The 16,668-nt window shown below is 38.9% G+C and overlaps 2 protein-coding genes across 4 annotated transcripts in view; one reads left to right on the forward strand and one right to left on the reverse strand.

Annotated features, from left to right (window-relative positions):
- The first annotated feature begins 579 nt into the window (after positions 1 to 579).
- LOC107188562 lies at positions 580 to 2,048 on the forward strand. The gene is made up of 4 exons (XM_015576873.1): positions 580 to 809; positions 886 to 1,051; positions 1,141 to 1,344; positions 1,615 to 2,048. The coding sequence occupies exons 1-4, from the start codon at positions 626 to 628 to the stop codon at positions 1,802 to 1,804; spliced, it is 744 nt and encodes a 247-aa protein (XP_015432359.1). The 5' UTR covers positions 580 to 625; the 3' UTR covers positions 1,805 to 2,048.
- A 7,234-nt stretch (positions 2,049 to 9,282) lies between these two features.
- LOC107188840 (casein kinase I) overlaps positions 9,283 to 16,668 on the reverse strand; it is a 96,913-nt gene continuing 89,527 nt past the window's right edge. The window contains exons 7-10 of one of the 3 annotated variants that reach the window (XM_015577223.1): positions 14,832 to 14,906; positions 13,725 to 13,850; positions 11,874 to 11,980; positions 9,283 to 9,653 (exon numbers count right to left, since the gene is read on the reverse strand). In XM_015577223.1, the coding sequence (XP_015432709.1) occupies positions 9,602 to 9,653; positions 11,874 to 11,980; positions 13,725 to 13,850; positions 14,832 to 14,906 (360 nt within the window). In that variant the 3' untranslated portion in view covers positions 9,283 to 9,601. Of the gene's footprint in view, positions 9,672 to 11,873; positions 11,981 to 13,724; positions 13,851 to 14,831; positions 14,907 to 16,668 lie in introns of all 3 variants that reach the window. The other 2 variants (XM_015577214.1, XM_015577231.1) reach the window with 2 other exon arrangements.

The raw sequence follows: 16,668 nt of genomic DNA on the forward strand, positions 1-16,668 counted from the left end.
TTCCATTTAACATTAATTTCAGTATCTGGAATAAATTTACCAAGTGGTAGGAGACTTTTCTTCCACCCTACTTTTTCCCCTAGCAGAAGCCGAGTTTGCTCGCGAGTGTACCCTCACGAGCAAAGTAATTGAGATATCTGACTATTGATTATTATAAAACAGATCAAGAGCAATTTTTTGGTACCATAATATATGTGTAAAAAAGTTATTTACTACCTATTTTGTTAACAACAAATTGTTACTTTTTCTTTTGCGAATATCTCATTAACTATTAACGGTGGGTGCTGGGGGAACAATTTCAAATTCGGAAGGAGCAAATTGGGAGCAATTTTTTGAGATATAAATCGTTAAAATACGTTAACATTCGGCGCCAACTATTATGCCAGAATTGGCCGCTTGGTGCAGCACTTGTCCGGGAATATCGAATTTCGAGGTGTGAGCCTGAGCACTCTCATTTCAACTCTGCTGTCACACAGACCAATCACATAAATCTAGCAAAGTCCTCGATGTCATATAATCCCTATCATGAATTTATATGAATCAGGATATAACCTTTACAAATATGTAGTATCAAGTAGTTTGTACTATAAACACTGAAATACTCATAAATGAGAACTTGTTGAAAATGACAGCATTTCGAAACCTAAGAAATTCTATCAAAATATTAGACGAAAATGTCTCGAATTTTCCTATCGGAGCTGTTTCTGTGGATGATTTCAGACCTATTGAAGACAGAATCAGGAGTATGCGAGAAACCCTCAAACATTTAAACGCCAGGTTATTAATGCTTAAAGCACATCATAAATTTCGTATGTTTTAAAACTACTGTAGTTTTTGAAAAAATCTAATTTGTACTTGTAAGAATAATTTGTTTATTTGTTTTAGAAGGAACCATTGAAGAACCGGTAGAAGATACAGAAAAGACAGTGTTAAAATTGCACACAGCAGTGTCAAATTCTCTTATAAATAACAAAGCCATTAAGTTGTGCCTTCACTCTTATGCTATTGAAGCTATTCACTCAGGCAAAGAAGGAGATCATGACAAGCAAGTGTAAGAAATTTCATTTAAACATTTGAAGCATAGTAACTGTGAGCTTGTAAACAACATAACACCCAAAAAAATGTAATATTTTGTTTCAGAAAAATTTATGCCTGTATGCGTAAACTATTTAAAGTTAATGATGATATGTTGGCAATACAGAAGATCATTATAGCTACATTAGAAAAACAATTGGACTTAAAGATTCAATGTCAGAATTTGTTATTTAGACACCAAACGTTTCTAAAGGAGCAGGAAGAAATACGGAACAAAAGATTGGAAAGAACAAACCCTGAAATTGCAAAGTATGTAAATATACATGTAAATGTACAATGCTTTTCGATAAATTATGTTGTTACTAGAGCTGGTAATATCATGGCAATTGTTATATGATTTGATTAAGTATTAGTTAATTTATATTAGGATATGATACAATGAAACATGTCTACATTTATTAATGAAATGTTCACTAATTACTAATCCTATCAACAGCATGAAATATTGAGAGGTATTATACATGTGTGTAACATGTTAGTAATATTTCTAATTTATCAGCCAACCAAATTTTGTTGCAGCTACAAGCAAAAGATAAATAAGAGCTTACAAAAAACAAATATAATGAAGCAACTTATACTAAATTTTATTGCTTCTTCTAGCTCTAAGTTACTTAAGCAACCTATGTTTGTAGAAATGTTAGAGAAACATAGGGATGTAGTTACTATTGAAACAATATTAAAAATGGCCCAAAACAATGCAGATAGTTAAAAGCAGAATTAAAACAAACAAAAAATATGAGTTAAGGTAAAATAAAACTATACGCGATATTTTTTTACTTATAGAGTGTTGGTTTTATACATGTTTTCCAATGTGAACTCACAAAAGTATTTTTGTATAATTTTATATGAAAGTCTGTAACTTTCTTCACTTTATACCTCTCCTAGGCACGCCAATTTTTGCAGCGTACGTCATAGGTCTCTTAATTTTTGTAATGTAATAAAAAGATATTTCGAAGCGAGAATAAAAGGCTCGAGAATCTTAGTTTCTTCTCTTCTATATACTGCGTCTTAATATAACTTAAAATTTTGAAAACAAGTTTTCTACAGCATTACGTAGAAAAAGAAAGAAGACGTAACGAGTTCGATAGGTGTAGCCAATGTCGCGTGAAACAAAATGAAAATGTACAGAAAATTTGATTAGATTTTTTCTCTTGAGTGCGTAGGCACGACACATATTTACAGAAAATAATTTCCGCGTCTTCTCCGAATGTCTTTTCAGTTCTATTTTAATGAGCTTTATCAGACGGTTTTCGTGTCATTTGTGTATATATATATATATACTAACCGTTAAATAACAGCTTGTAAGCCAGTGATTACGAGTTGAAAGGTAGGATTTCAATCACAGCTTACAAGTACGATAAAAATGTAACATTTATATGTAATGGAGAGAGAGGTGCACATTTATTGACGAAACTATTTAATGAAAACTTTCGTTTCTTGTCTCGTTAAGTTGCATCCTGCCAACAGAATGCACTTAAATTCTTTTTTTTTAATATGGTCCGGTGTATCTGCCAGTTTAAGTTTCTTTACATCAAACACGCAAACCGCTCTCCTCCCTCATAATCCTTAAGCTTCCCGTTGAATCTCCACGTAAACACAGAGTCGATCGGAAATAGTACTCAAACAATTTAATTTCTATGTACATTAAATCTTTCTTTTTTTTCTTCTTCGTCTTTAATAGTCCATTAGATTACGGGTGTTCACAAGTGTAAAGAAAAACGAAATTCACTAATGGATAACAAAAGAAAAGCACGGTTAAAAGTGAACAATCGTTCTCGGTAATATACATATATAGCGTTATCCTCGCACAAAAAGTCGTCGGACATCTATTTTTGTTTTGCTGTCCCCAATGTCGTGGTTTGCAGACGCGCGAAATGGACGAGCGTGTATCGAAGTACTGTTTTCGTTCTTTTTGTTCGCGTTAAAATCGTCTCTATAAATCGTATGAGCACGTCGAATTAATCATGATCCCATGCTTCCTCGTTCTCATTCGATTCTATCGTAAAAGAACATATCCGCTTTTTCACTGGCGTCGTTCACGTTTTAACGGTGGTAGTAAAATTAGTCGGTCGCTGTTTGGTTTTTTTCTTCTTTCACATCGGCGACGACGGTAATTAGTGTGGTAATAATATAGCTTATTAATCGCCATTATTATTATAGTTTATGTATATATGTATATGTATATATAATTTGAAGCTGATACAATCTCCCTGACATTATCCGACATAATCCCCTTAAACTTTTCGTGTCTCCGTGTGCGTACTTCTCTCCACTCCACAATAATAATTTCTATTTACAAAAAGTAGTCTTTCCGCTGGACATCAGCGCGAACGTGGTTCGTGTTCATTAGAATTCGATAAACTTTTTCCCCCTTTTTTTTGCCTTTTTTTTTCTTCTCAAAACGTCTATAACGATCGTCAAACACACTCATTATACATGGGCACGCTGTCATCAGTTAATGCACGTGAGCTGCCAATTCCATATAGGTGGCAAAATGATCGATTTGAACACAAGCTACGTAAATCATTTAGCAACAAATACATGCTAGAAATAAAAATGATAATAGTAATAGTAACGTTAATAATCGTCATCGAAACGCACGTGGATCGCATTTTTATTATCTAAATCACGTTCGGAGAGTAGTCTCACGAGAAATTCACTATAAAAGCACGACGATGCGTTTTTTTTTTATCAATGTCGCTGACATTCAGAAGCGGACACGTTCAGAGAAATGAGAGGATTCAATGACAAGTATTTCCTTGCTTCACAATAAAAGCGGCACACGATGAAACAGCTAAGAAACATCTCGAATGTAGGATTGCGCACAGAAGATAGGCAGAGGCAAGACAGAAACGGTTGAACTCCTTTTTTTTTTTTTTTTTAAAAAAAAGGAAGAGAAAACGACAATGATTGCAATCGACGTAACAGGAAACAGCGGTTCGAACTCGTGGAGATACAAATGATCACGATCGAATGAAACGTGTACGGTTAGCAACGTATCTTCTATGCATCGGTCTTCGCGATCGTCTCGAGAACCGTTCGTATCGCAACTTGTCGAGAGCAAGGAAATAAAAGACACATATAGACGTACGTTGAACTTGGTCCGATCTATTCGCACCAATTTACAAATATACAAATAATCGCTTTCGAAACTGAATCACCATACCAATCAACAAATACATGAATCGCCGTCGTCGGGACAAGCGTTAACAGCCTTCCTATTACGAGCTACAAGAGTGAATAAGAACAAAAAAAAAATTAAAAATAAAAATCGAAGATCGAGGAAGAAGATATCCTGAATCGAACGCAGGGATACGCGTGCATTCTTCTCTTCTTTCTTTCTTTTTTGTTTTTGTTCACTCACAACCATACTTAACCAGCAGTCAGTCGTGTTTGTATTTTAAAAATCGGTGACGCTTGAAAAATCGACTAAAAAACTATAAGCTAAATTGCAACATAGTTGCAGCATAAACGCGCCAACGATTTGTGGCAGGGTAGCGATGTATATATATACATATATATGTATATGTACACATACATATATACATATATATAAATACGAAGGCTCTCGTTTCCAATTAAACATGCACCCATCCATGTCGTTCGTTCATTCGCTCATTTTCTCCCTTTCTCTTTTCATGGAGATATTCCGTAAGTTTGGAATTCATCAATTAATATTATACCCTAATCACGGAATCGTGTGTCCGTATGCACGTGTACGTGTGTTCCGCGTGTTTCTCTGTATATGACCGTGTTCCTATGTTCGTGTGTTTATCCTTCAAGAGATCATGCTTACAGACGAGATACCGTCGACGAAAATAAGAAAACTTAAGAGACATTAGCCTAAGCATCCGAGTAACATAAAAGGATTCGTCCTCCGTCCGCGGAGGCGTACACACAAAAGGGACCACAAACAACCATCCCTCGTATCGTCTCCCTCCCATTCTAACCTTTCTCCGGTCGTTCGATACGTCTAGTTTCCGTGCCTCTCCTCACACACAGATACATACTTCCCGCGGTCCATTCTCTCCACTACATTTTCCCCCCCCCCCCAATCACATTCTCTCTCCTTCTCACCACTGTAATACAAACGTAACGTTCGATTGTTCGACGAACGCTTGCACTAGGCAAGCTTACAAAAGGAACAATGCTCTCGGTGCGTATTCAGTGGGAGGATACAGATATCAATAACGGGAGAGAGGAAATTCCCACACAGGGTTAATTGTCTTAGTTCTTATCTCCGTTTAAGCGTATTACATCAAGACACCCGACGGCCGATTAAATCAGCGTGTTCCGCTAACGACGGGGGAGGCGTTAACGGCGACCACTTAAACGCTTTACATTGGAATCGACGCTCTTTTGTGTTCGATAAGTACATAACGTCAGGGATTGTTTTCTGTCGTCGGATGTGCTTGGCCATTTAAATAGCAGATACTACGTGTAATGGGCACTCACGGTACGCTAACACGGTACACTGCCATGGCTCGAGGGGGGGAAAATGGTATACGCAATTTCTCAGCCAGACTAGTAAAATTTCGGACCATCGGACACAACGAACCTAAACGTGGCGCTCGTCGTCTCCGCGCGTGAACCAGTCGGCTCTCTGTTCGCTTACACCGCCCGTATAATATACTTCTGCAAGAAGAAAAACATCTGTGCTGACTAGCCGATTAAACAGACTAAAGTCGAGACCAAATCGACTGGCCACTTAACGTCGCTTTCACTATGAGTCTGTGCTGAGCACTGCTGCTCGGAAATCTAAAGCACTCTTCGCTCTTTGAATAAATGAAGCTGTTCTGTGTGTACACAGGTACACTTGTTTCACTGAAAATATTTATGCGCTCGTTGTTAGACCCTTGTCAACTGATGTTATTTACTCGTGGAATATTTGGATTCCTGACACGGGCCAAACTTCTTATATTGAGCTAACCTTCACATTCATCTACGGCAAGGACTTAGCACGTATATGGCTCGTTTCGTTAACGTAATATAGTAGAAACCCAAGGCATCGTCAGAGGCTAGACAACGAACTAAACAGTTTCTATTCGTTAAAGACCGAACAGTGCTTTAAAGTTTTGAGAGTTAACCGCTATTGTATGGAAGGAGACGTTGTGTACAATATAATAGTAGAATCAATTTCCTTGATAGTGTTTAGTGACCAACATCGTCATTGGCGTCGACTTTAATCGACTGGCCGTTTTGTTACAAATTTCTGCTCGCAGTCTAGAGTATCTTCCCCATGAACAAAGATTGTTATTCTAGGATGAAAGATTTATACACATCGACTAACGTCTCTAATCTCTTCCGTCCTTCTCGTCTTCTTCATTTTTCTTTTATTATCGGTCAACAATATTATCTAACGTGATGCGTTACAGCGACAGTTTCCCGACTTGTTATCGTTATTGCCCTCTATCAATTTAACGATAGCATATTTACTCCTGCAACTACTGATACACTTACGGCGATACATGTGTTTACTTTCGAACAGTAACTTTCTTGTACACCTACGCGTAATACAATGTTTAGTGGTAATATTTAAAGATAACGGACATGTTTAGAAAATCTATCCTTCTTCGTGTGCGCGCGCGTGTATGTGTGTGTGTGTGTGTGTGTAATGTGTATGTAATTCCCTTCCTTTATGGAGAGGAGACAGCTCAACGAAGAACGAAAGAACGTCTCGATGGGAAAATTTCCGCGTATCCGGGGAATTCTTTATCTTAATATCTACAATCGTGTTCTCTGTGTGTTGATGCGTGTCGTAATATGTACCGCTAGGAAATTCCGTCTAATTTCGAAATGAGAATGAAATGATGATTAACGCGTGCTCGAACGATATTATCGATGATCAGTCTGCGAATGAACGGGTGATACGGGGGACCGAAGAAGATGCTCGCGAAAGATTATGTTTAACTTTCTGCGCCGGAGGCGAACTTTGTAACAAAACGCTCGACGCTTCGAGAAACAACGCCTACTGAAACTTGCTTGTTTAATCGGCCTGGGCCAACAAGATCCTTTTACTCCTTCGCCGTCATCGAGTGCGCGCGTATTTTAAGTATCTCTCGTCATTGCTTGAATGCATTTTCATACGTATCATATATACATATATAAATGTATACCACTTCGTAACGCTCTTCTTCGTCTAACTGCATGGAAATAACGTATTAAACAAGTCATCGGGCACAGTTCTCCACAAAGTTCACAGTACTACATTCGTGGTTTTCATTTTTACGCTATTTTGTGTATCTCTGTCTTTATGTCCAATGTTTTACTCGCATCGAGCTAGTTTGATCAGCGATTCCCGTTCGGAAGAGAATTCTGTTTTCGTTTGCGACGTTTAAACTCAGACGGTTTCGAAAATCAGTCCTATATTATTGACGCGCGATCAATTACAGGCATGTTGTATATATATATATATATGTACATATATATATATGTACTTTGGTTCTCTTTTTTCGTTTACGCTCATGATTGGTGCTTGAAAGATGAAAAAAAAATTATGAAGAAGATTTTCATCGAAACTAGCGGGATCCATTCGATAAATAAGATCCCGGATCCACGCGTTTTGGTAGAACACGAATGAACGGTATCGGTACATGTATATTATTTCACGATTTACGCCCTAGAAAATTTGTTCATGGCGTACATTCTACGGACAAGAAATTCTTACGTGCTTCTTCCTTTTCGATATGTTATGTGAAACGGAGTGTTTGGACTCGGCGACGTATTGCGCTCACGGTAGCATCATATGGAAGGCATGAAACCGAAATCGTTCCGTTTGGTGTTTCTTTTTATTTCTTTTCTCTACGGATATTACAAACATCAACTTCGGCTTCGAAACAGTACGAAACATTACGAAACAATGTACAATTAACTAAAACGTGTCGCACATTCGGCGTAAGGTATATAGCAGCTCCGTAGCAAAATACTTTCTGATACATTATGTACAGTGCAATGTGTGTCATCATAAACGCATATTTGTATAAGGTGTTTCAGGATTCTCCGGCCACGCTGTGCCACTACGCTTCATACGTAAAAATAAGAAAGCAACGTTGTACAGGTTAAAAAGTTCTAATACAAAAAGTCTTTCATAATGGGTTGCTCTCCCCTATTACGGTTATTGTTTCCCGCACACTTAACGTTTCTATCATAACGTTTCAATGGAAACAAACTTTTCTTATTCCCACTTATGCAACATGTTGGCACTGAATGGCTTTAAAGTTCAAGGGCACTCTGTATAGAGCGACGGTAGGCAGTGTAGGCATAAAAGTAATCGTCGTGAAAAATAAAAATAAATCAACTAAGGTTACAATGAGCATAATTCTCGCGTCCACATTCACGGGATAGCGTTAATACTGCTACATATTCGCTTTTTTTTCCTGTGGCCCACAACGAGAACTTAAAAAAGAAAACGAATAATCTTCTGTTGGTAAGAGTCGTCAGATGGATTGGTTTTATATAATTTGAAGAGGATTCAACAGGAATAATACCTAAATGAATGAAATTCACGAACATTTTACGATGAAGCTTCCCAATTACGAAATCAGAAATTAAGTTAACACCTTTGGCCAGCTCGATGGATATATACAGCGAACTTGTCCTTTCAGTTTCATGCCTTTCCAGCCCGATCGGGGTTGGAGACGAGCGTGGGTTCGGACCTCGACAAAAGCGGAAGTACGCGGGCGCGCGCGTTCGCGCTCGATAATCCAGGACTGTTACAAGTGAAATGAGATCTCAGCTTCAATTCAATTTACGATTTAATACACGTATCGTAACACACATGTCGCAGTGATCGGCGATGACTCTGTTCGCCCGGTCGATCGGCAAAGCCGGCGTTTTATATGACTTAATAATGAGCGTGTATGTCGTGTATGTGTATGGGTGTGTCGTAGGCACAAACGCGTTCTTTCACCATCGGCACGTCAATTCCATTAACTTGTGTAACGCGTGGCAGGGTTGCTCGGGGGGCGGACACCGAGATAATTCGCCGGTGTACCGAACGTGGTCGGTCCCGGTGTGCCGGGCGCCCGACGTTAAGTCCTCAGTCAAATGGGTAACACGAGGGTTACAAGTGTAGAAATGTGTAACATCGGCGTCTGACAAACGATGTTGATTTCCAATAAACGATGATCGTAAACAAGATGACAATGATAATCATAGACGATAATAATAATAATAATAATAAGTAATAATAATAGCTGTAATAATGATGGCTCTGTGGTGGTTGAATTCGATAGCGGCAGCTACACCGTGTCATCGTGGTGTGCACCACCGAATCACGAAGAACGGACCAACTTCCGGCGCGTAGCAGGTTAACGGGCCTCTTCTTCCTTCCCGGATCGGACCCGTCTCCTCTGGCCACGCGGATGATCCTTCTCCTCTTACCTCTCCTCCCGTCTGGTTTACCGATTCGCACCGCCGCCGCGGCGAAACGCTCCTCCCCATGGACTTGATCCGCACTGTTACACGCGCACTGTACTGCCCCCCCAAGACCGACGTTAACAGACAGTCACTTTTGCCTTCCACTTTTCTTCTTCTTCCGCTTGAAGAAGCAACAGCATCTGTAAAAAAAACCAACACTAATAGGACTTAGAGTCATCTTCTTTCGATCGTCTTATGCTAGGACACCAACATGCAGGCACGACAAGAGAATGGGGGTAGGATGCATTCCAGGAAGCTTGTCTTTCAGAAACCGACTGCCTAGGATGGCTTAGAGGCGTTGTGTTCCAGATGCAGAGTCGATACGTGAGTCGTGCGTGTCGAGAAGAATAAAATAGAATGGAGGTGATGATGTTTGGATTAATATTTCGAACGGAAAGGATACCATTGGGTCTTGTAAAATGGCCTTGATCTATGGCCGACAGGTGATTTTTGTACTTGTTACGGGAAGCTCTCATCGTTAAATGACACGTGTGATTCGTCGTATGAGACTTGGGAGCCAAACTGATCAACTCCAGAAAATAAAAAAAAAAGAAAGTAGTATTATAAATGCTACTTTTTTAAAATCTAGTTTTAAATCTTTGAACAACTACACAGAACATAACTTAGTTATCTTATAGAGAGTGAGATTGATCATTTTGACTGGCCAGGGGCTCACATGACAATTCGGCTTACAGTTTTTAAATCGCATAGGCATAGAAATTTTTGCTCTCATGTATACAAGAAATTTAACACAATATTGTATTGAATCCAATTCGTATAGCTGATCAAGTGAGAGAGTATATTTAATGTTCATGGAATATTATATTTTGTTCTTATGTTAGATAGAAGGAAATTCTGTAACGGCCACTTATACTGTGTTAGTGAGCCAAGTTCAGGGATCGGTCTGGGATCAACAGTGGACGTGAGAGTGTGCGAACTTCGGCGTAGGCTCTTTCCGCATAGACGACAACACTTTTTTGTTGACAATGATTTGATTCTGAAATAGATAGGATAGATAGGAGATTTAACATGTATCACGCAGAAGTTTCGAGTTAAGAGTATAAAAACAGTACTGAGACAGAGTTGTTGTATTAGGCGCAGAAAATATTTTCTGTTCAAGGTCACATCTTCCTTTATGACCTCTATACATAGGATGGGCGTACATAATATGAGAATACATAAAATGGGCGTGGTCAATCTATACAGTGAGGGTGGCCACGCCCACTAACCTTGAGCATTTAATATTTTCTGCCCCAATATAATAGAATTATTACTACTTTTCTACCATATTAGTGTAAAATGTTGTAAGTTATGTTCGTTTACGGTAAGAATTGTCAATAAACAGAGAATACATATACATGCAATATTTACATAATACACAGTTTTTCCAAAACGTTCCCGAAATGATTTTTTATGAAAAAAAAAATTTTAGCAATGATGTCTGTTGGCTAACGACTGTATTACGTACTGTTTATCATTTTCAATGTACAGGAACTGTTTTCTTTAGATCTACTTCGTTATCAGCGAGCAATTAATGTTAATTAGAACATTTACAGCAAATAACCCATGATATTTGTAAAGTTTACAATACTATTGATATTGGAAGATCTTAGAACCCTCCAAGAAATAAATGTACAAAGTAAGATGACATAGCTTAATTGTATAATTTTATATTCTTTATTCTTATATAGTATAATAATAAGAATGTAATATATACTCTGTATAGCAATAGATTTCACCACAATTGATTGGGTTTACGATCGGGAATCGAACCTGAGATCTTCAGCTTGTCGAGCCGACTGCTTTGACCAACTAACAATAAGCTACTTTATCTAAGTTAGTAAGAAGCCAATTAAGTTTCTTCTCCTTAGTCATACAACGTAAAGAAAGATGGCTGCCGCGTGCAACCACTTACACCTTAAAACCATGACTTTGCGTCAATCACTGCGGGAACTTTATGGACAAACCGAGTATTAGTTACAAATCTTACTTACTTTAACAGTTATTTATTCTAATCAAAGACTTTAAAGCTTTCACAGCCCAGCGTCATACTGTTGAAACTCTCGGGTGTAAGCTGTGTCCTTTTCGAGAAATTATTATTGCTCCGTGAGCAGCAGTGTAAATTCTTTCAGTTCCAAATTAATGTAACTGTACAATATTGTCGAAAGGTTAATATAATTTCTCCAAAGGTGTAACTACACACGAAAGGATCACCAGTGTATCTTGTTCGTTAAAAATAAGAATATAGTAAAGTCATTTGTGAAAGAGACGAACACACATCTGTGCATATGAATTTTACATGTTCTACCGATCGAATGGATCGTGTACAAAGGAGTAATAACAGATCAATTAATACTAACTTGGTTTCGTCGACCATGTCCACTTCTTGCGGCGCTGTGATCGGTGTGTTCGAGTGTCCTGCGGTCGGATCGTCGTTCGCCAGCTCCCCGTTCGTCGAGGACACCACCTACAGATACAACGATGCCATTGTGAGAAAAATCCTCCGACGATCCACGTGGATAGATCACATATAGAACGGAGAGACTACTTTCAATTACTGGAGAACGTTTACAATCGATGGGATTCTGTACACCGTGATACGATTTAAAAAAAAAAAAGCACTATGTGTGGAACACGGTTGGGGATACTGACTACACAACACGAAGGTGCACAATGAATACACGCATTTACGTGGAGATATACACATATACAACGAGTCTCTACATCGACGGGACACAAGATCGTAATTTACGTGAAAACAAAGCGACGGTACATATTCATGTGACGTTCTTTAATACAAACGAAGTGAAAACTTTAAGACGTGATATAACTAATTAACTCAGTGGAACAAGTCACTCTCGATGTATAAAAAAAAAAAACAAATAAAGACACACGGCTCTCGCGGGTCACGATGATTTTTTTGCATCTCCCGCTTGACGGAAGACGCGTTCAACGGTCTGGATTAGTGGCGGTAAACAGTCGGATGTAAGCCGATCAACGAAACAAAAGTCAACATGCTACGGCAAACCAACTCGAAAACTTCTGACTGACCATAATCCATTGGCGATTCGCCTAGAAAATAGAGCGAACAGTCAGTATAACTGTTCCGGACGCGTTCGTGCGTCATCTTCCGGGCTGAGAAAGTCGGGAACGAAGGAAACAAGAGTGAAATCGGAGGAGGAAAGTTTCATAGATAGTCATATCCGACGATTTTTTGACCTTTTTATTCGATAATAAATAGATTCGAAAAATTCTTCGGTAGCAAACGGAACCAGTTATGATGAAGTAATCGGTAACGTAATTTACAGCTTGACAAGTGAAAAACGATCTCTTCGGTGGGGTCAACAGCACTTCTATCGGTTTCAGTTCTCTTGTTGATACTCGGTAGTGATGGATAGTAATGGAAATGATACTACCGTCGATATATCAACATCTGGACGGAAAGTATTAAAAGTTTCGCATGTAACTGCTACGATGCTAGTACTCTCTGTGATCGATATCTGAAATAATTGTTTCTGTTCCTAATCAAATATGTAAAGCAATATAAATACAAAATCAGAAACCTTTTTCTTTCATATTACCTATAACTTCTTTAAAAAAAAGAGAGAGAACATCTAAGGTTATTATTGAAGTGAACAGTACATACCGTACAAATATTGTTTTTATGTTTCAAAGTAACTCACAAAGGTTTCAAACATACACAGACAGGGATTGATACAGTCTGGTACGTGTTAATGAACATAGACCCATCATTGACACTCATTCGTTACAAAATGGTTCAAAAAAGATGACAATTAAATAAAAATACACTGAATTTCAATACATTTGACAAATTTTCTACTGCCTTATGCTGAATATACTTATAAGTCAACACCTCAGGGATCATCTTTCCTAATTTGTCAGGGTATACATTCGATTCCATAGATTCCCATTACGCAAGGGGAACATAAATTTCCTGTTCCACGTGCTTCCGTAGCTCTAGAAAGGTGGAAAGGATCGCGTTCCTCTCATGAGCCACGAATCTATGGCACCAGATGCATAAAAACTCAATGTTTCCAGCGAGTTTGTCTTTGTACATCGCGTCTCGAGCTTCCGTTTGAACGAAATGGATCCCGTGATCCGTCACGAGCATGAAAAGAGGGGAAAGGACATCGGACAGACGGACGTCGGCGGACAATGAACGGCACAAGGGATCGCGTAGGTCCACTCACCTGTACTGAACCGTGCCTATCAGCGGGTGTCAATGTACCACCGGCTCCTGATTGCTTCACAGTATCCGGCCACGTGGTTCCCACCCCCTTACCGCCCCCGCCTCCCACCCCTGGTGCTGTCACATCCTAAAGGAACAAGCACGAGAATTGCGAAATTTGAACGCGTTAGCCAATAAGAAGAAAGAGAAAAAAAAAACATGAAAAAAAGTACGCTAGCTAATGAACGAAGAGAGAGAGAGAAAGACCTCTTGCAAAAATATTCCGATTCGCGACTGTCTAAGCAAATATGTACACTGTCGATTGTGAATTAAATTTACCGAATGTTTGCCCGACTCGATACGGCGCGATCATTATCACTACTTGTTAAATACGATATCGACGCGATCATGAGCGAAGTTTCAATGAGATACCTAAATTGCTGGTAGGCTACGGAACTAACTACTGCAAGATGTACTCTGATAATGTACGAAACGCTAGAGGACTCGCAACAAAGAGCTAAAATACTGTCTGTTTCTACGACGCTTCTTCGTATATGGTGTCAAGCTACAGAATTTAATAATTGTTCTTTTAGAAAATGATTAATTATTACACTTGAACATCTAGAGGACCAGCGAGCCTCGAGGTATTACTCCATTTACAGATGAATCGTCGACAAGATAACACGCATGCACGAAGAAGCAGGAGTCAGCGCGCGACTTACAAAAATTTTGATGGCTTACATAGTTGCCCTGCATTTCGATGTGAACCTCATCCGCCATGAGGACTACATCCTCCTCAAAATCATCGCATTCCTATACACCGAGGATATCCGTGTGATTTCGCAAAGAAACAAAATCGGTTTATTTAACTGTCTGGACACTCGGGATGTGAACAATCAACTTCTCGATATCCCGTTTAAACCGTGTTTTCCGATGTTATATCAGTCTTTTACACTGAAGTTACTCGACAAGAAAAAAAAAAGAATAGGAAGAAAATAGAAAAACTCTATCCCGGTTACGTGTTCATGCGGTTATTCGGAGTAGTTAAATAAAGCTTTATACATCCATGCTCTGTTCAGATTGAAAGAATACATGACACGTGTACGAAAACTGGACACGGGATTCGTACCTTGTACGGATGCCGATCGCGACTCGGCGACACGATGATCTCCTGTCCGGTCTGCAACGATCCAACGGGCGTGGACTGGAAAAAGAATGAAGGGAAACGTTATATCGAGCACGGTGATACACGACGTAGGGATTCTCTCTACATATATGTATATGTATATAATAGACGAATTTTCTTTTCGTAATAACATACTTGGAATCACGAATGAAACGATACGTTTTACACGTTATGTCGGCAGTAACGTTTGACGATATATTATAGTTTTCGGACACTGCTCTTCGAACTGGATGGGAATTATAATCTATGGTCTCGTTAAAGTGAACGGATATTAATTTACACGATATATGTATGGACATATACGATTAAATGTCGTCTGCAAACAGAAAGCATCCAATTAAGTCGATTAAACTGGAGCCTGTGAAAATTATCGTCTAGGTGGGTGGGGATCGATCGAGGAATCCGAGCGTTCTAAAGCGGAACAAAAGGGAGAAGAGATTGTTACACGTTAGCATCCAGATTATCATAGATGTACGGAACTGATTGGACGTCGAAGATCGGATCAGATGGGAATTATTTCTTGAACCTTCTAAGTAATACTTGATTTTCCGAGACAATGAATATGAACGGATATTATTTAAAGTTTGGTATGTTTTAAGATTTATCTAGCAATAAATAAAAATAGTATGAGTTTTAATTTCACAGACACGTTTCAATGTAATTGCATTTGAGAGCACGGAAAAAGAGGATCCTATCTTCGACGTCTGCAGAAAAAGAGACGTGTCTGTTTCTCGAGACGTTGACACAAGGTACATACCTTTTAACACATTTGCAGCCGGTATTTATTTCACATCTATCACTTTTCTATAATACAGTATTCTCTTATTAACGAAACAGAATTGAAATTTACAAGGTCTGCTCTAAAATATCAGGTGTGTAACTACTTAGTGTTTGAATCTCAAAGAAATGTTTCCACTGTTAATTCACATGTCAGTACACACAATCTTTAAACATGAAGAATATTAAGTTGACATAAAAAATTCTCTTCGTCACATTTTCTACGAATAAATAAACAGATAGAGAGACTGAATGCGTTCTTCCAAGGAAGATCAATTACATAAAAATGATATTCATAGCCTAATGCAAACTAATAAATCTATATTTACAGAAATATGTATGTATTTTAAACGTTCCTCGAACCACCACTGTAACGGTATATCCGCGGTATCCAGTCATAGATTATAAAACGACGTGATTACGCGTCAACGGCTGCGGATGTGTTAACAAAGTAAGAACAGAGGAATGAAGCACAAAGTAAGAAGTGAGCATAACTTTGCTCATAAAAATTGTTCGAGAAAGTAGCAAAATTGTTACACTAGAGAATATAATATAGTCAACAGGTCTACCAAGTGTCCTTCCGTGTATTTTACGAGCGACTCTTTAACGGCAGAGTACGTTTTGTTTCCAAAGGATCGAGCGTATTAAACGTCGGCGTCCCATTTACCATTAAACGGAAAGTGACAGGGAAAACAACCGCGTGGCTTCCCTTAACGTCACCCACCTTGTCCGATTTCGTTTTCCCAATGTCGGAAGGCGGAGCGTTCCGCAGAACTCTAAGCTGTTCGTAGTTGGATGGCTAGAGGTACATTGGGGGCAGCATGCAAACGTTAAAAATCAGTGAAACACGGTTTTACCGGATTGACGACGGCGGGACGACGGCGGATAGGAAGACTCACGCCGGCTTTACTTACCTCGAAATAAGATGGTACACCACGGAGTTTAAACGAGAATAATGCAAAGACAATAAGATGAACGACAGAATCGGGCATGGTGAATTGTG

This window comes from Dufourea novaeangliae, unplaced genomic scaffold (assembly GCF_001272555.1).
Source record: "Dufourea novaeangliae isolate 0120121106 unplaced genomic scaffold, ASM127255v1 scaffold16, whole genome shotgun sequence".
In the NCBI taxonomy this organism is placed as follows: Eukaryota; Metazoa; Arthropoda; class Insecta; order Hymenoptera; family Halictidae; genus Dufourea; species Dufourea novaeangliae.

What these genes read in the sequence shown, in the direction of transcription:
- LOC107188562 (XM_015576873.1), top strand. Translation starts at nt 626, where the DNA reads ATGACAGCATTTCGAAACCTAAGAAATTCTATCAAAATATTAGACGAA. An exon ending in TAAAGCACATCATAAATTTC is followed by an intron (nt 810 to 885) that starts GTATGTTTTAAA and finishes TATTTGTTTTAG; the next exon opens with AAGGAACCATTGAAGAACCG. An exon ending in ACAAACCCTGAAATTGCAAA is followed by an intron (nt 1,345 to 1,614) that starts GTATGTAAATAT and finishes ATTTTGTTGCAG; the next exon opens with CTACAAGCAAAAGATAAATA.